The sequence below is a fragment of the Tachyglossus aculeatus genome, chromosome 26 (assembly GCF_015852505.1).
Source record: "Tachyglossus aculeatus isolate mTacAcu1 chromosome 26, mTacAcu1.pri, whole genome shotgun sequence".
In the NCBI taxonomy this organism is placed as follows: domain Eukaryota; kingdom Metazoa; phylum Chordata; class Mammalia; order Monotremata; family Tachyglossidae; genus Tachyglossus; species Tachyglossus aculeatus.
In genome coordinates this window covers 3177277-3203824 of record NC_052091.1, presented here as the reverse complement: position 1 = coordinate 3203824, position 26548 = coordinate 3177277, and the positions used below count along the sequence as shown (strand labels likewise).

Genomic DNA, 26548 nt, shown 5'->3' with positions numbered 1-26548 from the left:
GTACTTCCCAAGCGCTTAGCACAGTGCTCTGCACACAGTAAGCGCTCAATAAATACAATTGATTGATTGTACATATTTATCACTCTATTTATTTTACTTGTACATATTTATTCTATTTATTTTATTTGGTTTATATGTTTAGTTTGGTTGTCTGTCTCCCCCTTCTAGACTGTGAGCCCGCTGTTGGGTAGGGACCATCTCTAGATGTTGCCAACTAGTACTTCCCAAGCGCTTAGTACAGTGCTCTGCACACAGTAAGCGCTCAATAAATATGATTGATTGATTGACTGATTGTACATATTTATTACTCTATTTATTTTACTTGTACACATTTATTCTATTTATTTTATTTGGTTTATATGTTTGGTTGTCTGTCACCCCCTTCTAGACTGGGAGCCCGCTGTTGGGTAGGGACCGTCTCTAGATGTTGCCAACTTGTACTTCCCAAGCGCTTAGTCCAGTGCTCTGCATTCATTCATTCATTCGTTCAATCGTATTTATTGAGCGCTTACTGTGTGCAGAGCACTGGACTAAGCGCTTAGGAAGTACAAGTTGGCAACATATAGAGACGGTCCCTACCCAACAGGGGGCTCACAGCACACAGTAAGCGCTCAATAAATACGATTGAATGAATGAATGAATGAGTGAATTGGGGTCCCCTCTGCTTGGGAGTGGGGGTGGGGGGGTCAAAGGCCCAGACATGGCCCCGCTCCACCCACTCCTGCACTGATGACACCAGGAGGAGACTCCCAGGTGGGTGAGGGGGCAGGACAGGGGGGGCTTCTGGTGCCCAGGCCAACTGGAGCCCCAAGCCCTGAGCCAAGGGGGGGCCGGGGTGGGTCAGGCCCGGTGGGGGGGCTCACTTTAAAGTCGTAGGACTCCTCAATGATAACTTCCAGGCGGCGGTTCTCCCCCAGCACCGGCTTGCCCATCTCCGCTATCCTCCGGGCCTCCTCCTCCTCTGCGGTCAGCTTCCGATCCCCGTCGGCTGGACAAAGGAGGGGCGGGAAGAAGGGGTAAGTGGGGGTGCCGAGGCTCCTTCCAGACCCAAAAGGGACGGGAAGAGAACGGCTTTCTTGTCTGCAGTAAGAGAGATGGCTGTTAGACTTCTCCCCCTTCTAGACTGTGAGCCCGCTGTTGGGTAGAGACCGTCTCTATATGTCACCGACTTGGACTTCCCAAGCGCTTAGTACAGTGCTCTGCACACAGTAAGCGCTCAATAAATACGATTGAATGAATGAATGGAAGGGAGGACTTTCGGACATCAAGGGACGGGGGAGACTGGACTTTGCCTTCCTGGTGGCCTGCTTCACAAGGGGGATTCCCAAAACCCCCTTGGCCCTGCGACCCTAGAATGTGGTCTGAATCCTCTCCACTCTCAGCTCGCTGTGGGCAGGGAATGTGTCTGTTCTGTTGTACTCTCCCAAGCGCTTGGTACAGTGCTCTGCACACAGCAAGCATTCAGTAAATAGGACTGACTGACCCGGCTCGGGTCAGGGGGCATTGGGATGGGTGGAATGACCACTGTACCTCTTTCTCGCCTGTCCCACCGTCGACCCCCGGCCCACGTCCTCCCCCTGGCCCGGAATGCCCTCCCTCCACACATCCGCCAAGCTAGCTCTCCTCCTCCCTTCAAAGCCCTACTGAGAGCTCACCTCCTCCAGGAGGCCTTCCCACACTCAGCCCCCTTTTTCCTCTCCTCCTCCCCATCCCCCCCGCCCTACGTCCTTCCCCTCCCCACAGCACCTGTATGTATCTCTGTACAGATTTATTACTCCATTTTACTTGTACATATTTACTATTCTATTTATTTTGTTAATGATGTGCATCTAGCTTTCATTCTATTTGTTCTGACGACTTGACACCTGTCCACGTGTTTTGTTGCTTGTCTCCCCCTTCTAGACGGTAAGCCTGCTGTTGGGTAGGGACCGTCTCTATATGTTGCCAACTTGGACTTCCCAAACGCTTAGTACAGTGCTCTGCACACAGTAAGCGCTCAATAAATACGATTGAACGGATGAATGAACGAATGATGGGAGTCGCCCATGGCCTGGAACCCAGCTCCTCTTCGGGGCTGCGTCACCACCAGGGTTTGACCCTCGGCGGGGAACAGCCCCTGCCCTCAATCCTCTCACCCATCAGGGGTCTGCCCGGGATCTGGGCCGGCTTATATTGGAGAGCACGTGCGGGGGTGGGGCGAGATTGGAGTTGGGGGGGCCGGGGTCCTAGGCCAAGGGCAGGGAAACTTGGTATTTGGGCTCCCGAGGGGGTGGGTGGAGAGAATAGAAAGGGTTAGGTTAGGCCTGCAGCAGGAGGGATAAGGATTAGATTAAAGGAAGGACTCTGACTGGAGGGCCTGGGAGAGTGAGGGAAAAAAATCTCCTGCGGAAAATGGGATGGAAGGCCGGCAAGTCTGCTCTCAGCCCTGGTCATGCCCTCAGGACCCTCACTGGGAGGAGGGCAGAGGGGAGACTGGTGAGTCTGAGAGGGCAGAACGAGGGAACTGGGGAGAGGAAGGAGAGGAGGAGAGAGCGGAGATCTGAGCAACTAAAAGAAGAGAAGGAAATAGAGCTGGGACAGAGGTCGGAAGCGGGGCCGGATTAATCACAGGCAGAGACCCCATGGGTGGAAAAAAACCCCAGTGTCCAATTTGGGTCTCCCTCTGCCCGCCCTAGCAGCAGAGGTAGAATGAACAATAGAGAAGGACAGTGACAGAGAAACAGAGTGTGACAGCGAGAAACGGAGACGGGGAGAGACACAGAAAGGCAGGGGCTCAGAGAGAATGACAAAGAAACAGCCTGGCTGGATCAAGGTGGGATAGGAGGAGCCTGGAGGCAGAGGGATGGATTATATAACCTCCAGAAGACCAAGTGGCCGAGAGGAATATATATATATATATATATATTCAGAGAGAGAGAAAGAAGCAGCAAGGCCTGATGAATAGAGGACGAGCTGGGGAGTCAGAAGGTCCTGGGTTTTAATCCCCACTCTGCCACTCGTCTGCTGTGTGACCTGGGGCAAGTCACTTCGCTTTTCTGTGCCTCAATTACCTGATCAGTAAAATGGACATCATTAAAGATCGTGAGCCCTAAGTGGGACAGGGCCTGTGTCCAACCTGATTGGTTTGTCTCTACCCCAGCGGGTCTGGGTCATATGTTCATAGCTACGTGTGTGCTTGTGTGTGGTTGTGTGGGCATGCGAATGCGTGATGTGTGTGTGCCTAGCTCAGGCTGCAGAGGAAGCGAAGTGGCCGGGATCCTCTCTCTGAGCCAGCCTCACCCCCCGGGACTCCTCGGAGGGGGGCGGGGGCTGGTGCCAGAGTCGGCCTGGAGTTCGGACGGTGGTCGGGGAGAGGGTGGGCTTGCAGGAGAGCTGGGGTGGAGTGGGGTCGGGGGTCAACTCTCGTTCTTACCTTGGTTGAGCAGAAGAGCTGCAGAGAAACAAGAGACAGAAACCGCGTGTCCCCCAGCAGCCTCTGTGGGGGAGAGGCCACCCCCCTCCCTCCCCGTCCCCAGCCCAGAATTAGCTTGGTCCTCCCGCCGGGGCTGCCTTCCCTTGATGGGGGGTCCCCCCCCCCCCTCCCCCGGGCCAGCTCCCCGACTCCGGGGGCGGAGGGAAGGATGGGTCGGGGCCCGGCCTCGCCCGCACCTGAAATGCCCCTCTTGAGCCACTGGGGCTGGCCCAGCTCGATGAAGAAGTTGTCCTTCTTTTCGTACTCCTCGTCGTCCACAATCTTCACCTGCAGCGTCTTCCTGCGGGGGAGGGGAGACCGAGTCAGATGGGGGGGGGGAACCACCATGACCCCCCTCCCCCGTAGCCAGGGATCATTCAGGCCTCAGTTAGGCCAGGATCCAAGGCCCGGGCCCTGCTCCCGCCCCCTTAGGCCGGTGCCCCAGGCTTATCTACCTTTCCCACCTCCCCCGACCCCTCCATCTCGTATCCTCAGCACTCCCCCCAACCCTCTGTCCTCTCCCAGACGGGGCCCTGCAGCCTCCCGCCCCCTCGTCTTGCGGGATTTCCCCTTCTCCTGCCTCCCCAGTTGGCCCTCCCTCCCCCCAGCTGCAGGGTGGGAATTGGACCCTAATTGATTCTTCAGCATCCGTGAGAGGTATCTCCATCGCCATGACAACCGGCCTCACGGGCATAGAGATAAATTGGGGAGGGGGGCGGCCAACCAGCTCCCCCCCCCCCAGGTCTATACCTCCCTCCTCCTCCTCCCCTCAGCCTCTGGCACCGGACCTGGAGCAGGGGACCATTCGCACACATGACCCCAGACACACATCACACGCACACACGGAGTCCTAGTTCCCACAGACGTCCACAAAGGCACCCGCGGACCCAGAGAAACACGGCTGCAAACAACCGGGGGGACTACATAAGCACCCTCCTTCCTTCCTCAAGGCCCTACTGAGAGCTCACCTCCTCCAGGAGGCCTTCCCAGACTGAGCCCCCTCCTTCCTCTCCCCCTCGTCCCCCTCTCCATCCCCGCCGTCTTACCTCCTTCCCTTCCCCACAGCACCTGTATATATGTATATATGTTTGTACAGATTTATTACTCTATTATTTTACTTGTACATATCTATTCAATTTATTTCATTTTGTTAATGTGTTTGGTTTTGTTCTCTGTCTTTCCCTTCTAGACTGTGAGCCCACTGTTGGGTAGGGACTGTCTCTATATGTTGCCAACTTGTACTTCCCAAGCGCCTAGTACAGTGCTCTGCACACAGTAAGCTCTCAATAAATACGACTGATTGATTGATTGATTGCCCTCTCCCCACAAATCTATCCCCAAGATGAAACGGCAGAGGAGTGGAAAGGAGAGAGCCAGCGTGGGCGGAGCTGGGAGGGGGGCGGCGGGCGGCATCGCAGCAAATAATAATAATAATGATGGCATTTGTTAAGCGCTTACTATGTGCAGAGCACTGTTCTAAGCGCTGGGGGGGATACAAGGTGATCAAGTTATCCCACGTGGGGCTCACAGTCTTAATCCCCATTTTACAGATGAGGTCACTAAGGCACAGAGAAGTTAAGTGACTTGCCCAAGATCACACAGCAGGCATGTGGTGGAGCCGGGATTCGAACCCATGACCTCTGATTCCAAAGCCCATGCTCTTTCCACTGAGCCATGCAGCAAATGCCTGGGGGAGCTGGGAAGCCAGCAAGGGGGTAGCCCCCTGCTTTTGGGGAGGGGAATACGTGACCTGTATACATGTATATATGTTTGTACATATTTATTACTCTATTTATTTATTTATTTTATTTGTACATGTTTATTCTATTTATTTTATTTTGTTAATATGTTATGTTTTGTTCTCTGTCTCCCCCTTCTAGACTGTGAGCCCACTGTTGGGTAGGGACCGTCTCTAGATGTTGCCAACTTGGACTTCCCAAGCGCTTAGTACAGTGCTCTGCACACAGTAAGCGCTCAATAAATACGATTGAATTCATTCATTCATTCAATCGTATTGAATGATGGAATCGTATTGAAGCAGCATGGCTCAGTGGAAAGAGCGTGGGCTTTGGAGTCAGAGGTCATGGGTTCAAATCTCGGCTCCGCCAATTGTCAGCTGGATGACTTTAGGCAAGCCACTTCACTTCTCTGTGCCTCAGTTCCCTCATCTGGAAAATGGAGATGAAGACTGTGAGCCCCCCGTGGAACAACCTGATTACCTTGTAACCTCCCCAGCGCTTAGAACAGTGCTTTGCACATAGTAAGCGCTTAATAAATGCCATTATTATTATTATTATTGAATCGGATTGAATGAATGAATGAATAGGGACCGTCTCTATATGTGGCCAACTTGTACTTCCCAAGCGCTTAGTCCAGTGCTCTGCACACAGTAAGCGCTCAATAAATACGATTGAATGAATGAATGAATGAATGAATGAATGAATGACCCCGGGAGGACCAACTAAAGCCCCAGTGCTTCCAAACCCAGTCCGGCCCCTCCCCTCTCCGTGGTGCTGAACCTCTTCTAGATGCCTCGCTCTCTGAGTGTGTGTTGTTGGTGTGTCTCTTTTCCTAAGGCATTTATTAAGAGCTTACTAGGTGCCAAGCACTGTTCTAAGCGCCGGGGTACAGTGCTAAGCTCCTATTACAGCGCTAAGCGCTTAGTTCAGTGCTCTGCGCCCGGCAAGCGCTCGAGATATACGATTGAACGAATGGAGGAAAGCTAATCAGGTTGGACGCGGGCCCTGTCCCACTTGGGGCTCACCATTCATTCATTCAATCGTATTTATTGAGCGCTTACTGTGTGCAGAGCACTGGACTAAGCGCTGGAGCACTGGACTAAGCTCTAGTCTTAATCCCATTTTCCAGTTGAGGCCCTACTGAGACCTCACCTCCTCCAGGAGGCCTTCCCACATTGAGCCCCCTCCTTCCTCCCCCTCTCCATCCCCCCCACCTTACCTCCTTCCCTTCCCCACAGCACCTGTATATATGTATATATGTTTGTACGTATTTATTACTCTGTTTATTTATTTATTTTACTTGTACATATCTATTCTATTTTATTTTGTTAATATATTTTGTTTTGTTCTCTGTCTCCCCCTTCTAGACTGTGAGCCCACTGTTGGGTAGGGACCGTCTCTATATGTTGCCAATTGGGACTTCCCAAGCGCTTAGTACAGTGCTCTACACACAGTAAGCGCTCAATAAATACGATGGATTGATTGATCGATTGATTGATTGATTGAAATTGAGGCCCAGAGAAGTCGAGCGACCCGCTCCAAGTCACCCAGCAGACAAATGGGAGCGTCGGGATGAGAACCCAGGTTCTTCTGATTCCCAGGCCTGTGCTCTATCCACTAGGCCAGGCTAATAATAATAATGGCATTTATTAAGCGCTTACTATGTGCAAAGCACTGTTCTAAGCACTGGGGAGGTTACAAGGTGATCAGGTCGACCCACAGGGGGCTCACAGTTTTAATCCCCCTTTTACAGTTGAGGTAACTGAGGCCAGAGAAGTGAAGTGACTTGCCCAAAGTCACACAGCTGACAATTGGTGGAGTCAGGATTTGAACCCATGACCTCTGACTCCAAAGCCCAGGCTCTTTCCACTGAGCCACGCTGAGCTCTTAGCTTTTTGGGGGGGAGGACCTGGGGGAGCTGGGGGCGGGGGCTGCATCTTATTCGGGGAGGAGAGTCCGGGGAGGGGGCACCCCAGGCCACATATGTTGCCAACTTGTCCTTCCCAAGCGCTTAGTACAGTGCCCTGCACACAGTAAGCGCTCAATAAATACGATTGAATGAATGAACGAATAACTCCCCCTGGGGGAATCCTGTGGAGGAGAGAGGGGTGGCTGGGTGACCTCGGTCGAGTCACTTCACTTCTTTGTGGCTCAGTTCCCTCATCTGGAAAATGGGGATTGAGACTGCGAGCCCGGCGTGGGACGGGGACTGTGTCCAACTCGATTTGCTCACCCCATCGTCATCAATCGTATTTATTGAGCGCTTACTGTGTGCAGAGCACTGTACTAACCGCTTGGGAAGTCCAAGTTGGCAACATATAGAGACAGTCCCTACCCAACAGTGGGCTCACAGTCTAAAAGGGGGAGACAGAGAACAAAACCAAACGTACTAACAAAATAAAATAAATGGAATAGATATGTACAAGTAAAATAAATAGAGTAATAAATATGCACAAACATATATACATATATACAGGTGCTGTGGGGAAGGGAAGGAGGTAAGATGTGGGGGATGGAGAGGGGGACGAGGGGAAGAGGAAGGAAGGGGCTCAGTCTGGGAATCAGACAATCAGTCTCAGTCAATCAATCAATCAATCGTATTTATTGAGCGCTTACTGTGTGCAGAGCACTGGACTAAGCGCTTGGGAAGTACAAGTTGGCAACATATAGAGACGGTCCCTACCCAATAGTGGGCTCAGCGCTTAGCCCGGTGCCTGGCACAGACTCAGTGCTTTACATATGCCACTATTACTATTATTATTATTATCATCGTGGCATTTGTAAAACGCTGACTATGTGCCAGGCACTGTACTAAGCTCTGGATTATTATTATTACAGCAAGACGAGTGTGGGGCTCCTTCACGAAAGGACGGTGGAGGGGAGGTGGAGGAGGGGGGTGGTTTCCTTGCCATGGGAAGTCTCTGCGGAGGGCGGAGACAGAGGGATGGATGCGATGACAGCGGAGCCCCCCGCCGCCCCCCAAATGGGCAGGACGGTCTGGATGCCCTGGGCCTCCAAGCTGCCAGTCCTCCACCCCCAGCCTGGCAATGCCAGAACTGGCGTGGGCGTGGGCCCCGGGGCCCGCTCACACAGTGCCACGGGCGAGTCTGTCTCCACAGCAACCAGCGCGCTGGGACTGGAGAATGCCAGCAAGCCCGGGCGCTGAAGACAGACAGACAGACAGACGGAGAAACTGAGGCAGGCTGGCAGAGAAGAAGCGTGGAGAAGCGGCGTGGCTCGGTGGAAAGAGCCCGGGCTTTGGAGTCAAATCCCGGCTCCTCCAATCGTCAGCTGTGTGACTTTGGGCCAGTCACTTCACTTCTCTGTTCCCTTCTGTTGCCAACTTGTACTTCCCAAGCGCTTAGTACAGGGCTCTGCACACAGTAAGCGCTCAATAAATACGATTGATTGATTGATTCTCTGGGCCTCGGTTACCTCATCTGTAAAATGGGGACGAAGACTGTGAGCCCCCGTGGGACAACCTGATCACCTTGTAACCTCCCCAGCGCTTAGAACAGTGCTTGGCACATAGTAAGCTCACGGGTTCAAATCCCGACTCCGCCAATTGTCAGCTGTGTGACTTTGGGCAAGTCACTTAACTTCTCTGGGCCTCAGTTACCTCAACTGGAAAATGGGGATTAAAACTGTGATTCCCCTGTGTGTGAACCTGACACCTTGTAACCTCCCCAGCGCTTAGAACAGTGCTTTGCACATAGTAAGCGCTTAATAAATGCCATTATTATTATTATTATTATTATTATCATTATTATTATGAGAAGCAGCGTGGCTCAGTGGAAAGAGCACGGGCTTTGGAGTCTGAGGTCATCGGTTCAAATCCCAACTCTGCCACTTGTCAGCTGTGTGACTTTGGGCAAGTCACTTCACTTCTCTGTGCCTCCGTTACCTCATCTGTAAAATGGGGATTAAGACTGTGAGCTCCCTGTGGGACAACCTGATCACCTCGTACCCCCCAGTGCTTAGAACAGTGTTTAGAGAAGCAGCCTGGCTCAGTGGAAAGAGCTCGGGCTTTGGCGTCAGAGGTCACGGATTCGAATCCCGGCTCCACCACATGTCTGCTGTGTGACCTTGGGCGAGTCACTTCACTTCTCTGAACCTCAGTTCCCTCATCTGTAAAATGGGGATTGAGAATGTGAGCCCCACGTGGGGCCACCTGATCACCTTGTAACCTCCCCCAGCGCTTAGTACAGTGCTTTGCACATAGTAGGCGCTTTACAAATGCCATTATTATTATTATTATTATTATTATTATTATTATTATTTATTCTTATAAGAAAGGCTCGCCCCCCACCGAGGGCGGCTTCATCCCGCAGCAGGGCCGAGCTGGTCTCTGCCCGCTGTCCTTGAGACCTCCGGCTGGGGCTGGTGGGGTCTAAGACAGCAAGGGGCACAGGGGAGGAGTAGGGGGGTCGTTGCGGAGGAGGACCAGTCCCTGCCCCAGCCCCTTGTAATAATAATAATAATGATGGCATTTATTAAGCCCTTACTATGCGCAAAGCACTGTTCTAAGCTCTGGGGAGGATACAAGGTCACCAGGTTGTCCCACGTGGGGCTCACAGTCTTAATCCCCATTTTACAGATGAGGGAACTGAGGCACAGAGAAGTTAAGTGACTTGCCCAAGTCACACAGCTGACAGACAAGTGGCGGAGTCAGGGCAAGCAGAGAGAGCAGCAGAGACTCGTCACGTTGAGCTCAAATAATGATAATAATGATAGCGTTTATTAAGCCCTTGCTATGTGCCAAACACTGCTCTAAGCGCTGGGGAGGTTGCAAGGTGAACAGGTTGTCCCACAGGGGGACAGTCTTCATCCCCATTTTCCAGATGAGGGAACTGAGGCCCAGAGAAGTGAAGTGACTTCCCCAAAGTCACCCAGCTGACAATGGGCAGAGCCGGGATTCGAACCCATGACCCCTGACTGCAAAGCCCATGCTCTTTCCACTGAGCCACGCTGCTTCTCTGTGGCTGGGGGGAGACCAGAGGAGGGAGAGGGAGAGCCAACCGCGCTTGACGGCAGCCGGCCCCGTCCGCTGGGGCCTCCTCGGCTCCCACGCGGCGGCTCAGTGGAAAGAGCCCGGGCTTTGGAGTCAGAGGTCATGGGTTCAAATCCCGCCCCCTGCCAGTTGTCAGCTGGGTGACTTTGGGCAAGTCACTTCATTTCTCTGTGCCTCAGTTCCCTCATCTGTAAAATGGGGATGAAGACTGTCCCCCTGTGGGACAACCTGCTCACCTTGTAACCTCCCCAGCGCTTAGAACAGTGTTTGGCACATAGTAAGCGCTTAATAAATGCTATCATTATTATAGCTCAACGTGCCGAGTCTCTGCTGCTTGTCTGTCTGCTGTGTGACTTGGGCAAGTCACTTAACTTCTCTGGGCCTCAGTTCCCTCATCTGTAAAATGGGGATTCAGACTGGGAGCCCCACGTGGGACAACCTGGTGACCTTGTATCCTCCCCAGAGCCTAGAACAGTGCTTTGCGCACAGTAAGCGCTTAATAAATGCCATCATCATTATTATTATTATTATAGCTCAACGTGCCGAGTCTCCGCTTGCCCTGCTCCGTCCCCTCCTGCCCTTTCCCCACCCACCCAGTTTACCCCTTTCCCGAAGCTGGGGGAGAGCTGGGCGCCCGGTTGGGGAGGGGATACGGCGGTCGATCGTATTTATCTCCCAAGCGCTCAGTACAGTGCTCTGCACACAGTAAGCGCTCAATAAATACGATTGAATGGATGAATGAATGAATTTATCGGGCGCTTACTACAGCGGAGCACTGGGTATCATCATCATCAATCGTATTTATTGAGCGCTTACTGTGTGCAGAGCACTGTACTAAGCGCTTGGGAAGTACAAATTGGCAACATACAGAGACAGTCCCTACCCAACAGTGGGCTCACAGTCTAAAAGGGGGAGACAGAGAACAAAACCAAACATACTAGCAAAATAAAATAAATAGAATAGATATGTGCAAATAAAATAAATAAATAAATGGAGTAATAAATATGTACAAACATATATACATATATATGTTTATGTATATATGGGGATGTAGGAAGGGGCACTCATGTGCCCTTATGTTGCCAATTTATACTTCCCAAGCGCTTAGTACAGTGCTCTGCACATAGTAGGCGCTCAATAAATACGATTGATGATGATGATGATGATGATGTGCCCCCCCATCCTGCAGGATTGTGGGAGAGGAGTGCCAGAAACGTTCAAGAGAACTGGACACCTTCCATTGAACAGCCGGGAGAATCTGAAATCCAGACACATTCCCCTTAACTCCCTCCTCCGATCTGTGAGTTATTTTGAGGGAAGCAGCGTGGCCTGGGGGATGGAGTGTGGGCCTAGAGGTCAGAGGGCCTGGGTTCTAATCCCGGCCCCGCCACCTGCCTGCTGTGTGACCTTGGGAAAGTCGCTTCGCATCTCTAGGCCTCAGTCGACCTCATCCGTAAAATGGGGATTAAACACTCGTGCTCCCTTCTGCTTCGACTGTGAGCCCCATGTGGGACAGGGACCGTCGTCTCCCTCCTTCTAGACTGTGAGCCCGCTGATGGGTAGGGACAGTCTCTAGATGTTGCCAACTTGGACTTCCCAAGCGTTTAGTACAGTGCTCTGCACACAATAATAATAATAATGTTGGTATTTGTTAGGCGCTTACTATGCGCAAAGCACTGTTCTAAGCGCTAGGGGGAATACAAGGAGATGCCGTTGTCCCATGTGGGGCTCACAGTCTTAATCCCCATTTTCCAGATGAGGGAACTGAGGCCCAGAGAAGTGAAGTGACTTGCCCGAGGTCACACAGCAGGCATGTGGGGGAGGCGGGATTCGAACCCATGACCTCTGACTCCCAAGCCCATGCTCTTTCCACTGAGCCATGCTGCTTCTCGTGCCATGGGTAGGGACTCAATAAATACGCTCAATAAATACGATTGAATGAATGAATGGGTCCAACTTGAATCAGCGCTTAGACCACTGCTTGACACCTAGTAAGCCCTTAACAAGTACTATTATTGTTATTATTATTGATAATAATTATTGATATTAGTAATAGCAACAATAGGGTTGCTATTAGTCTAATAATAGCCTAATGCTATTATTGTTATACTGAACTCTCCCAAGCGCTTAGTACAGTGTTTTGCACCCAGTAAGCGCTCAATAAAGGCGAATAAATGAATGAAAGGAGGGGTTTGCTAAAGAGTTTAAACACTCACACTAGCACCGTTGCGCAAAAAGGTCGTGCGTTCACACAGACAGAGTTAACTCCGACAGATACACACCCTACTCTGGGCACACGGCTGAGGAAACGGAGCGTTTCGCACACACTCACAGGATTGCGCGTGAGGAAGACCTCCAAGGGAGGAGGGGAGGTCGGACCTCCCCCGGCCCCCAACCCTCCCGCCTCCCCCACATGCCTGCTGTGTGACCTTGGGCAAGTCACTTCACTTCTCTGGGCCTCAGTTCCCTCATCTGGAAAATGGGGATCAAGACTGTGAGCCCCACATGGGACAACCCTCCCGCCTCTCCCCTTAGTCCAGTGCTCTGCACACAGTAAGCGCTCAATAAATACGATTGATTGATGATTGATTGATTGTGTCCCTGCCCACCCCAAAGCCTAACCTCCTTCCCCCTAATGACCAGACCACCGACTCGGCTTCCGGCTCCCAGGGCCTGGCCCTCTGAAGCCCAGAGTCCCAGCCCGTGGAAGGGTCCGAGATTTGGGCTGCAGGGTGGGCTGGACTGGGCCCCCCGGGGGGGTGGGGGTGGGGATGGGGGTGGCTCTCCTCTGCACGCCCCCTGTTGCTCGGGGAACCAGGACCCAGGGCCTTCCCCCCGGCCTCAGTTTCCCCAGGCTGGCCCGCCCCCAGCCTCCGCGCCTCGCCCGCTGTCCGCCGGCTCTCTCCTCCGCGGGACTGGCTTTTGAAGTCAGGGTAGTCCCGGACCCCCGGGAGGAGCCGCCGGGAGATGGTCACTGACTCCGACCCCCCTTCCTCCTCTTCCTCCTCCTTTTCCTCTCTTCCTCCTCTTCTTCCTTCTCCTCCTCTTCTCCTCTTTTTTCCTCCTCCTCCTCCTCTTCTTCCTCTCCTTCCCCCTCTCCTCCTCCTCCTCTTCCTCCTCCTCCTTCTCCTCTTCCACCTCCTCCTTCTCCTCCTCCTCCTCCTCCTTCTCCCCCTCCTCTCCCTTCTCCCCCTTCCTCCTCCTCCTCCTCTTCCTCCTCCTCTTCCTCCTCCTCCTCCTTCTCCTCTTCCTCCTCCTCTTCCTCCTCCTCCTTCTCCCCTTCCTCTCCCTTCTCCCCCTTCTCTTCCTCCTCCTCCTTCTCCCCTCCTCCTCCTCCTCCTCCTTCTCCTCCTCCTTCCCTTCCTCCTCCTCCTCCTTCTCCCCTCCTCCTTCTCCCCCTCCTTCCCTTCTTCCTCCTCCTCCTTCTCCCCTCCTCCTTCTCCCCTCCTCTCTTCCTCCTCCTCCTTCTCCTCCTCCTCCCCTTCTTCCTCCTCCTCCTTCTCCCCTTCCTCTTCCTCCTCCTTCTCCCCTCCTCTTCCTCCTCCTCCTTCCCCCTTCCTCTTCCTCCTCCTCCTCCTTCTCTTCCTCCTCCTCCTCCTCCTCCTCCTCCTCTTTGTCCTCCTCCTTCTCCTCTTCCTCCTCCTCCTTCTCTTCCTCCTCCTTCTCCTCCTCCTCTTCCTCTCCCTCCTTTTCCTCCCCCTTCCCCCTCCTCCTCCCCTCCCTCCTCCCCGTCCTCTACCTCCCCCTTCCCCCTCCTCCCCCCCCCGCCCCCCTCCGCCCTCCTCCGCCCCCCCGCCCCGCCCCCGGCCCTCACATGGTCTCGTCGTCGCCGAACTCCAGCTCCCCGCAGGCGTCCTCGTAGTGGACGCCCCCGCCGCGGGCGGAGCCGTCGACGGTGCGGTAGGGCAGGCGGACGGTGCCGCGGGCGCCGGAGCCGCGGACCACGCGGACCTCCACGGCGCCGGCGCACTCGCTGACCCGCAGCCGGCGGTCGGCGAAGGCGAAGATGCCGGCGTGGTCGTCGTCCAGGATGGTGACGGTGGCCACCAGCGGGGCCACCAGGCGGCCCTTGGGGCGGCCGCCGGCGTCGGGCTCGAACATGCCCTCGGCGTCGCCCACGCGCAGGTTGAGGAGCCGCACGAAGAAGTGCTCGTCCTCCTCGAAGATGTCGTCGTCGATGATGCCGATGCGCAGCTCCTTCAGGGCCTCGCCGGGCTTGAACACCAGGGTGCCCTCGCTGTACTCGTAGTCCGAGCCGGCCCGCGCCGACCCGTCCTCGGTGCGGTAGTCCACGTAGAAGGTGCTGCGGCCCTCGCCCCCGCGGCAGGCCACGGCCAGCAGCACCGACCCGCAGCTCTCCAGGCAGTGGTAGGCCCCGGGCTCGAAGCTGATGCGGCTGGCGGCCGCCGGCTCGTCGCCGTCGTCGTCTCCGCCGTCGCCGCCGTCGCCGCCCTCCTCCCCCGGGCCCCGGTCGCCGCCCCAGCCCCCGTCGCCGGGCCGCCGGGCCGCCTCGGCCACGTGGCGACGGAGCACGTTGCCCGCGCCCGTCAGCAGCCGCGTGGCCTGGATGCGGTAGAAGGCGCGGCTCTTCTGCTGGTGCAGCAGCGCGTAGTAGTTGGCCAGCTCCACCAGCTGCGCCGCCTCCTTGTCCGGGTGCTTCTGCTTCAGCTCCTTCAGGATCTGGATCACCTCGCGGCGGCTCTCGGCCAGCTCCCGGTCCTCGGGCCCCGCGCGCCCGGGGCCCGCCGGACCCGCCTCGCCCGCGCCGGCCCGCGGAGGGGACGCCCCCGCGCCCCCGAAGGACGCCTCGGCCGGGGCGCCTCCCGGGGGAGGCGGGGGCGCGGCCCCCGGGTACGGGGAGGATGCTGCCCCTGGATACGGGGAGGAGGCGCTCCCTGGATACGGGGAGGAGGCTGCCCCTGGATACGGGGAGGATGCTGCCCCTGGATACGGAGGGGATGCGGGCCCTGGATACGGGGAGGAGGAGGCCCCTGGATACGGAGGGGATGCGGGCCCTGGATACGGGGAGGAGGCGGCCCCTGGATACGGGTTGGATGCGGTCCCTGGATACGGGGAGGATGCTCCCCCTGGATACGGGGAGGATGCTCCCCCTGGATACGGGGAGGATGCTCCCCCTGGATACGAGGAGGATGCGCCCCCCGGATACGGGTTGGATGCCCCCCCTGGATAAGGGGAGGCCAGGTCTCCCGGGAAGGACGAGGCCACGCCCCCTTGGTGGGAGGGGACCACGCCCCCCGGGAAGGGCGAGGCCCCGCCCCCTGGGTAGGGGGAGGCCCCGCCCCCGGGGAGGCCGTCGTCCCCGCCCCCCAGGAGGGCCCCGGCCCCCAGGAAGGCCCCGTCCATCTCGATGTCCTTGGGCCCGCGGCCCTCGCTGCCCACGATGAGGCCGCTGCGCGGGTCGGCGCGGTAGCGCTTGTACACGTACTTGTAGAAGAGCAGCCTCTTGTCGGCCACCCAGGCGAAGACGACGCACACGGGGAAGAAGACGAGCGTGAGCAGGGCCTCCCACACCCGCACGACGCCCGGGGAGATGACCGCCAGGATCAGGTAGAGCCACACGTAGGCGAACACGCTCCAGGCCGCCGTGACGAAGAAGACCCGCAGGTGCTTGATGCGGCGGCTCTCCCCGGCCGGGATGACGTAGACGCACACGGCGATGACCACGAACATGTTGAAGGCCGCGCTGCCCACGATGGTGCCGGGGCCCAGCTCGCCCGCCTGGAAGTTGTGCCCGCACACCTCGATGACCGACAGCAGGATCTCGGGCGCCGACGAGCCCAGGGCCATGAGCGTCAGGTTGGACACGGTCTCGTTCCAGATGCGCACGGTGCCCACGCTGGTCTCGCCGCCGGCGCGCGTGATGGTGATCTGCTTCTCCTTGGACGTGATGACCTCGATGGACGCCATGAAGCGGTCGGCGATGATGGACACGCCCAGGAACAGGTAGACCATGGCCACGAAGTAGACGATGGCGCGGGCCGCCTTGTCGCCCAGGGAGGGGTCGTCGGGCTGCCACACGGGGAGCAGGACCCCCGGTTGGCACCGCGTGGAGCCGGCGCAGGCGTCGGGCGGCGAGGCGTTGGCCGGAGGGTCCGGCGGGGGAGCGGGGGTGGCGCCCGCCGGCTCCAGGAGCAGGACGGCCCAGAGCAGCAGGGTCCCCGAGACGGGGCGCGGGGCGAGGCGGGAGGCCATCGGGCCCGGCGGGGCGGCTGGCCTGCGGGAGACACGCGGCGGGGGCGAGGGGCAAGGGTCAGGAGACCCTTTCCCTCCACCGGCCCGCGTTGGACGGCCTGGAGGCCGCCCACCGGTCGGGAACGTATTTCCGCCCCACTCCTCGACCCCCCGACACTTATTATTATAAGTAGAAGAACGACGGTGGTATCTGCGGAGCGCTTCCTACGTGCCAAGCACTCTTCCCAAAGCTGGGGGAATCAGGCTGTCCCCCGTGGGGCTCACGGCCTTGACGAGGTCACAGAGCAGTCAAGTGACCGGCCCAAGGTCACGCAGCAGACGAGTGGAGGAGCTGGGATTAGAACCCGTGACCGCCCCACTCTGCGATGCTATCGATGCCTGGCTACTTGTTTTGTTTTGTTGTCCGTCTCCCCCTTCTAGAAGGCGAGCCCATCGTTGGGTAGGGATTGTCTTTATCTGTTGCCCAATTGTCCTTTCCAAGGGCTTAGTACAGTGCTCCGCACACGGTAAGCGCTCCATAAATATGATTGAATGAATGAATACCAGATCTGTGCTCTATCCACTAGGCCATGGCGCTTCTCAAAGTCATATTTCCGCCATCTACAAAGAGATGGAATGCTAGGAATTCTGTTTGTTTTGTTAATATGTTTTGTTTTGTTGTCTGTCTCCCTCTTCTAGACTGTGAGCCCGCTGTTGGGTAGGGACCGTCTCTATGTGTTGCCGACTTGTATTTCCCAAGTGCTTGGTCCAGTGCTCTGCACACAGTGGGCGCTCAATAAATACGACTGAATGAATGAATATGTTTGTACATTTTTTTACTCTTTATTTTACTTGTACATATTTGTTCTACTTATTTTGTTTTGTTAATATGTTTTGTTGTCTGTCTCCCCCTTCTAGACTGTGAGCCCGCTGTTGGGTAGGGACCGTCTCTATATGTTGCCGACTTGTACTTTCCAAGCGCTTAGTACAGTGCTCTGCACACAGTAAGCGCTCAATAAATACGACTGAATGAATGAATGAATAAGAACAGCACTTGCAACTCTTCCGCAAAGTGCCAGACAAGTGGCCGTGAAGGGACCGTCCGTCTCTCTATGTTGCCGACTTGGACTTCCCAAGCGCTTAGTCCGGTGCTCCGCACACAGTAAGTGCTCAATAAATACGATTGAATGAATGAATGAATCTAATGAGAAGCAGCATGGCGGAGTGGATAGAGCCCGGGCTTGGGAGTCAGAAGGTCATGGGTTCTAATCCCGGCTCCACCTCTCTGCCCTTCTGCGTGACCTTGAGAAGTCACTGTGCTCCTCCGGGCCTCAGTTCCTTCATCTGTAAAATGGGGACTGTGAGCCCCACGTGGGACAGGGATTGGGTCCAACCTGATTTGCTTGTGATTATCCCGGCGCTTAGTACAGTGCCTTGCGCATGGTAAGCGCTTAACAAATACCATCCCTGTTATTTGTGTCTATTGATAGTAAAGTCCGTCTCCCCTTCTGGACCATCAGCTCGTCATGGGCAGGGAACTGGTCTACCCACTCTATTAGCGTGTCCAATCCCAAGCGCTTAGTACGATGCTCCCCCCTCCTTTTCTCTTCTCTCACTCCCTTCCGCGTCGCCCTGACTTGCTCCCTTTTTCCATCCTCCCTCCCAGCCCCACACCGCTAACGTCCATCTCCGTCTATAATTTCCATTCATGTCTGTCTCCCCTCGAGACTGTCAGCTCCTTGTGGGCAGGGAATGCGTCTCTTTATTGTTCTAGTGTACTCTCCCAAGCGCTTAGTACAGTGCTTTGCGTAGGGTAAGCGCTCAGTAAATTCGATGGACTGACAGGAAAGCGCTCAGTGAATACGACTGATTGATGGATTGGTTGACACCCCTTCACACACACCAAATTATCCTGCTCCGCACTACTAAAGTTCATTTGGGAGATGCTCGATCTGAGCCATTTCTCTCCCCATTCAGCCCCAACCTGCCCAATTTTACCCCTCCTCCTCCTGTTGACCCTCCCTTGCTCCGGCCTGCGACCCCTCAGCCCCCTTCACATCCCTTTCTTCGACGCCCATCTCCTCCGGGAAGCCTTCCCTGATGAATCTCTCAATTCCCCACCCCAGTAACCCTTATTGTACACCGCGTTGCGGCTCCAGACCTGCAGTGTGTTTTCCTGTCCGTCTCCCCAGCTAGACTGTAAGCTCCCTGAAGGCAGGAATCGTGCTTACTACCTCTGGTGTATTCTTCCAAACACTAAGGGTGTTTTGGGCATCTGCTATTTCCCCCTCTAGACCCTTAAGCTCATTGTGGGCAGGGAATGTGTCCTTTTATTGTTACATCATACTCTCCCAAGCGTACTCTGCACACAGTAAGCGCTCGATAAATAGATCGAATGAATGAATGTCCCACTCTCAACCCCACAGCACTTATATCTTTAAATTATAAACTATAAAGTATTTATTATTATTAATATCTTTCTCCCTCTGTAGGATGTAAGCTCGTTGTGGGCAGGGAACGTGTCTGCCAACTCTGCTGTATTGTTCTCTCCTAAGCGCTGCATACAGTGCTCTGCACAGAATGCGCATTTCAGAAATATCATCAATTGATTGACTAGGGGCACAATAAATATTGTTGATTGATTGATTGATTGATTGATTATTTGATTGATTCTCTCCCTGGCTGTAAATTCCCCGTCCCTCCCGCATCCTGGGCCTTTGTCCCACTCCGTTTCCTGGGGAACTGCTGCCTCAGTTGCCTCTGCCCTCCAGGACCCATCCCATCCATCCCCCTGCCTCTATCCCCCGGTTGAGGGGAAGAAGGAGGGGGGTGTCTGTGCTCCGTGGAGAGGTGCTGGCTTGAGCCAGAACCTCCTCTCTCTCTCTCCCCCTTTCTGGGAAATCCTGGGTTCTAATCCCGGCTCTGCCACTTGTCCGCTGCATGACCTTGGGCAAAGTCACTTGACTTCTCTGGGCCTCAGTTTTCCTCGTCTGTAAAATGGGGATCGAGGCTGTGAGCCCCACGCGGGACAAGGACCGCGTCCAAACTGATTTGCTTGTACCCACCCCAGCGCTTAGTACAGTGCCTGGCACATAGTAAGCGCTAAACAAATACCCTAATCATCAGGCCTACACATCAGGCCCCCGGGGTACCATCTGCCTGAAGGAAATGAGACATCGGGTCTCCACGAAATCAGGTTGCTGTCAGGAATCCGACACACTCTTCCCCTTTCTCTCCCCCTTCCCCTTTTCGACTGGGGTCTAGAGGGAGGAGAGGGAGGGGCTGCAAACTCTTCTGAATCCATCCGACTTGCTCCCTTTATAATAATAATAATATCGGTATTTGTTAAGCGCTTACTATGTGCCAAGCACTGTTCTAAGCGCTGCACACACCCCCACACCCTTACAGCACTTCTGCCTATCTCCGTCATTTATTTATTTATTTCTATTTATGTCTGTCTCCCCCTCTAGACCGTAAGCTAGTTGTGGACAGGGAATGTGTCTGTTATACTGTTAAATGGCCCTCTCCCAAGCGCTTAGACCAGTGTGAAAGCGCTCAGTAAATATGATGGACTGACTGATCTTCTTCAGCCTCTCCCCACCCCCCGGCCACCAAGTCCTCTCTTGAGACTGTGAGCTCGTTGTGGGCAGGAAATGTGTCAGTTTATTATTGTATTGTACTCTCTCAAGGGCTTAGTACAGTGCTCTGCATGCAGTAAATCCTCAAAAAATACGATTGAATGAATTACTGTGTATATGTGTGTCTGGGGGCATAATGATAGTGGTATTTGTTAAGTGCTTACTATGTGCCAAGCACTGTACTAAGCGCTGGGGTGGATACATGCAAATGGGGTTGGACACAGTCTCCGTCCCATGTGGGGCTCGCAGTCTCAATCCCTATTTTCCAGCTGAGGGAACTGAGGCCCAGAGAAAAGTGAAGGGACTTGCCCAAGGTCACCCAGCAGACAAGTGGTGGAGCCGGGATTAGAACCTAGGACCTTCTGATTCCCAGACCCGGGCTCTACCCACTATACCACACTGCTTCTCGCTGTTGTAGTGTACCCTCCCAGGCGCTTAGTACGGTGCTCTGCACACATTAGGCGCTCAATAAATATTGAATGAGTGAATGAATGAACGAGGGCCTATGCGTGTGTTTGTGTGTGTCCGGGGATAGACGCCTGGCAGTGTGGCGACTGAATCGGTGTGACTGTGCGCTCTGAGCGGTTCTAAGGTGAGAACAAGACACTGACCCTAATAAACCTGCGCTCCCAATCAGAGGCAGCGTGGTGTGTACGTGTGGTTTGTGTGTCCGAGGAGGGTCGGTGGGTGTGTGTCTCTGCATTTGCGTGTCGCCAGGCTCCTGCGTGTGTCTGGGTCTGCAGCCCTACTGTGTCTGGGGCAGTCTGTCTCTCCTAGTGGGCATGTCTCTGTCTCTCTGCTGCGCGTGGGTCTCTGTCTCTGCCTCAGCCCCGCCTCAAGGGGTGACGACCGCCGGAGACCTGGAGGCGGGGTGGGGGTGGGGAGGGGGTCTCCTGTCCCCCATGTAAGTCGACCCCCCCCCCCAAGCAGGGGGATCCACTTTCCCTCCCCGCTCCACCCCCGAGCATCTTCTCCGGCCTCCTCCTCCATCCCCCAGAGCCACGCCCCCCGTCGCCATGGAAACCCATCACCGTGGCAGAGGCTATAAAAAGCTGGGGGGGGGGGATGCGGAGGCTGGAGGGGGGAGGGGCTGGAGGTTGGGGGGGGGCAGAGAAATTCTCCCCTGCCTCTCCCCTCCCTTTCCAGATCTCCGGCCTGCCACCCCAAAGCGACCAGGTCCTCCTGGGTGGGGGGTCATCCCGTCCAGCCCCCTGCCTTCACCCCCCCCCAATCCCCCGGGGGCGGGGGTCTTCTCGGAGAGCGCTTCAGGGAGGGAGGGATGCCCCCCGGGGCCCCGTTGCCCCCCTCCCCGCTCCCCCCTTGCCCTCACCTGGGATCCCGACCTCCGCCACCCTCAGACGGGGTTGATGATGACCGGGCCACGCGGGGAAGAAACCTCGGCGGAGCCTGCAGCGGGAGGGGTGGAGGTTAGACTCAGGAAAGCCCCCGCGGGGAATCCCCCTCTGGAGCTCCGAGCTCCGGCAGAGACGACCCTGGTGTCTCCTGACGAGCCCCCTCCCCTCCTCCCTCCCTCGGCAGACCGTAATGATACGGTCTGGGATGCCTAATTAGCAGCTGCGAATGAATGATTTAGGGGAATTACAAACCCCGCGAGGGCCCCCTCCCCGCCGCCCCCCGGGGGGTCGCCCTTGGTGGGGGGGCAGGTGGGTCCCTGACTCTCTTCCCTGGGACCCGAGCCTCTCTTGGGCCTTCTCTCTCATCATCATCATCATCATCAATCGTATTTATTGAGCGCTTACTATGTGCAGAGCACTGGACTAAGCGCTTGGGAAGTACAAATTGGCAACATATAGAGACAGTCCCTACCCAACAGTGGGCTCACAGCCTTCCCTTGCCCTCCCCTCGCCGGGAAGTCTAACCCCCATCCCTCTCGCTGCTACCCCAGCCGGTTTGTTACTGGTGGGTCTTGAGGGAGGTTGGACCCGCTCCGGTCTCCTCCTCCGGTCCATCACCCAGCAGAGACCCCCCCCCCCAACACACACACACACACACACACACAAACACACACACACTCACATAGACCTCCCACCCCCCAACTTGTCTTCCAGAGGCTGGGCCGCCCCCTCCAGTCCAGGCCTCCCCCAGGGACCGGTTTGGAGGGAGGGGGAGGGCCGAGATGACCCCTCCAGTCCCTTCCCATCCCGGGAATGGGGGGGGGGGGGGAGAGTCGTGATTCCAGGATCTCAGGCTGGGAGCCATCTGCTTCCGGCTCCCGGGGTCCTGTCCAAGGAAACCCAGGGCGCAGCTGGCTCCGACATATGCACATTCACACACACCCCCACACACCACACATCCATGCACACAGACACCCCCACCCACACTGACACACCATCCACACCCACCCACCGATCCATAATAATAATGATGGCACTTATTAAGCGCTTACTCTGTGCAAAGCGCGGTTCTAAGCACTGGGAAGGTTACAAGGTGATCAGGTTGTCCCACGGGGGGCTCGCAGTCTTCATCCCCATTTTTCCAGATGAGGTCCCTGAGGCCCAGAGGAGTGAAGCGACTTGCCCGAGGTCACACAGCTGACAACTGGCGGAGCCGGGGTTTGAACCCGTGACCTCTGACTCCAAAGCCCGGGCTCTTTCCACTGAGCCACGCTGCTTCTCTGAACATAAGGATATAGGGCTGTCGACAAGACCACCAGGATCAGCCCGTCAGGGGGTCCGGCCGCCCCCCACCTCCTCCTCCTCTCCTCTGCCCCGAGGCCCAGTGCCCATCTCCACCCCGGTGCCCATCTGCCGTGTGAGCCCGTTTTTGGGAAGGGACCGTCTCTCTATGTTGCCAACTTGTACTTCCCAAGCGCTTAGTACAGTGCTCTGCACACAGTAAACGCTCAATAAATACGATTGAATGAATGGATCCGAACCCGCCACCCCTCGCCCTGCTGGGGGCAGGGATTTGATGAAGAGCGGAGGCCGGGAGGCCTAGTGGGAAGGAACGTGGGCCCCGGGATTTGGGAGATCCGGGTTCCGTTTCCAGATCCACCACTTGCCACTGAGCCCATTGTTGGGTAGGGACCGTCTCTTTATGTTGCCAATTTGGACTTCCCAAGCGCTTAGTCATTCATTCATTCATTCAATCGCATTTATTGAGCACTTACTGTGTGCAGAGCACTGGACTAAGCGCTTGGATAATAATAATGGCATTTATTAAGCGCTTGCTATGTGCAAAGCACCGTTCTAAGCGCTAAGGAGATCAGGTTGTCCCACGGGGGGCTCACAGTCTTCATCCCCATTTTCCAGATGAGGGAACTGAGGCCCAGAGAAGTGAAGCGACTTGCCCAAAGTCACCCAGCTGACAGTGGGTAGAGCCGGAATTCGAACCCATGACCCCTGACTCCAAAGCCCGGGCTCTTTCCACTGAGCGTCCAGTGCTCTGCACACAGTAAGCGCTCAATAAATACGATCGAATGAATGAATGAATTCGACCCCTTGACCCCTGACTCCAAAGCCCGGGCTCTTTCCACTGAGCGTCCAGTGCTCTGCACACAGTAAGTGCTCAATAAATATGATTGAATGAATGAATGAGCTTGGGCATGGCCTCCTCCTTGCCTCAGTTGCCACAGCGGTAAAATGGGGGGGTTCTTCGACCAGGTGGGACGGCTCTGATCAGTGCGGTCTCCTTTCTAGCCCAGAGAAAAGGCTTCACAGATACCGCAAGTGTTAGCCTCGTGGTTTCTAACCACTTGCGTCGTGTCAAACCCATCACACGCCCCGACGGACACTCGCCCACGTCCGCTGGCACATCCAGACTCACACAAGCATCCATGATCCACTCCCACTGCCACCCGTACACACGGACGAGCCCACGCGCCGGCCAGAACCGACATACGTGGACTCCGCACATACTACCACCCACCCTCTCACCTACCTCCACCCTAACAGCCACACACCTGTTGGTTCCCGCGGGGGATTTTCACACCTACTGTCACACGCCCAGCATCTCTCTGCCTCTTCTCCCTGGGGTGGCTTCAGGTTGAGTCGGCGGGTGGGAGATCTTGCGGGGGAGGCCTGGACTCCTGGTTCTGGGCCCGGGACTCCTGGTTGTGCGGAGGGGGTGGGCAAGCACCGGTTCTCACCGCCTCCTCGAATCCCCCTATAGATCCCATAGGCGCCCCCCAATCTTCCCCTTTCTCCTCCATCGACCATCCCCCTCCGTCCCACCCTTCCCAGCCAGGGGGGCAGGGACCCACCCCCTTCACATCCCTACAGGACGAACAGGGATGCTCCAGGTAGGAAGGTGCAACGGGAGGGATGGAGGTCAGACTCAAACTAGGATCCCGGCCCAAGAGAAGAGCAGAGCCAAGGGAGACCCTGATCCTGGGGGGATGGACCCCCCCAACTCTGCTCGAAGACAGGGGGAGGCTGAGGTGACGGATGGAGAGTCTTGGGGGTCCCCTTGACGCCTCTGGGATTTCAGCTTGAGTCTGCCCCCCGATTATTTGGGGGTGCTGGGGTCGGAGAGGAGGTGGGAGAGGGGACCTGACCCTGCCTCTGTAGCAGAGGGACTGCAGCGAGAGGGATGCAGGTGGGAGAAGAGAGGGGTAACTTCTTGAGATTCGCCCCCCATCCCCCCGTCCCCGGGAGGTATTAATTATGGGTTAAGCGCTTACTACGTGCCGTGCACTGTTCTAAGCGCTGGAAGGTGGGAACTGAGGGAGTCCCCAGCCCCTTTCGGAGCGTGGCCCGGTCACCCGGGGCGGGGGCAAGCGACGGACGGACGGATGACTCCAACCCCGATGCCCGAGGCGTCCGTGCCCCCGCCCCAGCCCGGCTCTCCCCCACCCGCCAAACCTCGGAAGGGTCTGCTGCAGTGGGAAGGATGGAGGGTAGACTTGGGGAGGGGGGAAAGAAGGGGCGCTGGAGGTCCGCCCTCCCCTACCTTTTTTTAGGGGGAGGTTCTGATTATCCCAGAGACGGAGAGAGATGCGAGATGAAATGAGGAGCCCACTGTTGGGGAGGGACTGTCTCTAGATGTTGCCAATTTGTACTTCCCAAGCGCTTAGTCCAGTGCTCTGCACATAGTAAGCGCTCAATAAATCCGATTGATGATGATGATGATGATGAGGGCCATCCCCCCCCCCCCTTCCCGGTTCTGCTGTCGCTGTCACCGCTGCTGGTGGCGATGGGGGACCTCCCCCCTGCCTCATTGTCCCCGGCAGGGAATAGGGTGGGGAGGGGGGGTCTCTGCCCCCCAGGAATGAATGCAGCCGGTTGGGTCAATCCGGGGGTCGCCCCCGTCCCCCCTTTCCAGCCCCTACCTGCGGCGCTGCCCTCTGCTCTTACTGGCCCTCCATGCCACCCAAGGCCGGCTCTGCCACCGGCGGGGAAGGACCGAGCAGGGTCCTGCCCACCGGCCCACGGACCCGGGGACGGGAGGAGGAGGGTGGGAGGAGCGGGAGAGAGGGAGGGAGGGACGGACGAGGGAGGAAGGGAGGGGGGGAAGAGAGAGCAATCAATCCACCGTATTTCTTCAGCGCTTGCTGGGTGCAGAGCACTGGGCGAAGCGCTTGGGAGAGGTAGAGTGGGAGGAGGAAAAGGAGGGAGAGGAAAGGTGGGAGGGAGGAGGCACGCCGGCTCCCCCCGGGGAGCTCTGTAAAGTAGGGCGAGGGGCGGGGGGCGTCCCCTCCGGCTCCAGGGGTCTCCTCTGCTGTCGGACGGCAGCCCCCGCCCGACTGCGGCAGCCCTGGAGGAAAGCGGGACTGAGTCCAGAGAGGTTGCGCGCCTTGCCCAGCACGGCCCAGCGCCCGGGGCGAGGGCGGGATGAGCGGCCGGTTTGGGGGGCGGGGACCCCTCTAAGCCCGACCTCCCCCGGGGGTGGGGGGTCCTGGGGCCCAGCCCGACAACCTCGCGGAGGGCGGCGACCCCCGGATCCGGAGGGGCACCTGCCCCCGAAGGGGACGGGGTTTATTGAGGGGGGGCACGTTGGAGCCAGGATTAAAACGGGGAGAGGGGGAGTTATGGAGGGGCGGGCCATTTAGGACGGGAGAGGCTGGAGGGGATTTCTCTCCAGCCTTGTCCGGTGGCAAAAAACCACCCACGCACCCTCTCCCCACCCCTCAACAAGCACACATCCATCCCACAAACACCTACAAATGTCAGGCCCACGACCAACAGACCACCTGACCATCCACATGCCCAACACACACTCTCTCTTCCCCCCATCACTGCCAAGCGATGCAAACCCAAGCCCCTGTTAATCTTAGAAACTCTTTATCTGCTGGGTACTGAGCCCCCAGGGCCCAGAGAGCCCACCCCAACTCCCTGCCAGGGCTCTAACCCTCCTCTCCCATGGGCTGGGCCCCCCCAGGAGCCTGTGGGCAGGCGAGGTGGGCCCCTGGGGAGGGTGGCGGGGACAAGGCCCGGCTGCCATTCCCACGCCCAGGGTCACAGCGGCGGTCAGGGCCGGGTCGACGGGGCGGCCTATGAAGCCGGACAGGGGCCAGGTTGAGCTCGGGGGGCCGGGGGACCCCCCACAGGGGCAGCGG

The 26548-nt window shown here is 56.7% G+C and overlaps 1 protein-coding gene across 1 annotated transcript in view; it reads right to left on the bottom strand.

Moving 5' to 3' along the window:
- SLC8A2 (solute carrier family 8 member A2) overlaps positions 1–25469 on the bottom strand; it is a 31573-nt gene extending 6104 nt beyond the window's left edge. Inside the window, exons 1-8 of the mRNA XM_038767434.1 lie at positions 25322–25469; positions 23954–24100; positions 21362–21438; positions 15535–16436; positions 14016–14964; positions 3649–3752; positions 3413–3430; positions 864–988 (exon numbers count right to left, since the gene is read on the bottom strand). Of these exons, the coding sequence (XP_038623362.1) occupies positions 864–988; positions 3413–3430; positions 3649–3752; positions 14016–14964; positions 15535–16414 (2076 nt within the window). The 5' untranslated portion in view covers positions 16415–16436; positions 21362–21438; positions 23954–24100; positions 25322–25469. The remainder of the gene's footprint in view (positions 1–863; positions 989–3412; positions 3431–3648; positions 3753–14015; positions 14965–15534; positions 16437–21361; positions 21439–23953; positions 24101–25321) is intronic.
- Between the last annotated feature and the right edge of the window lie 1079 nt (positions 25470–26548).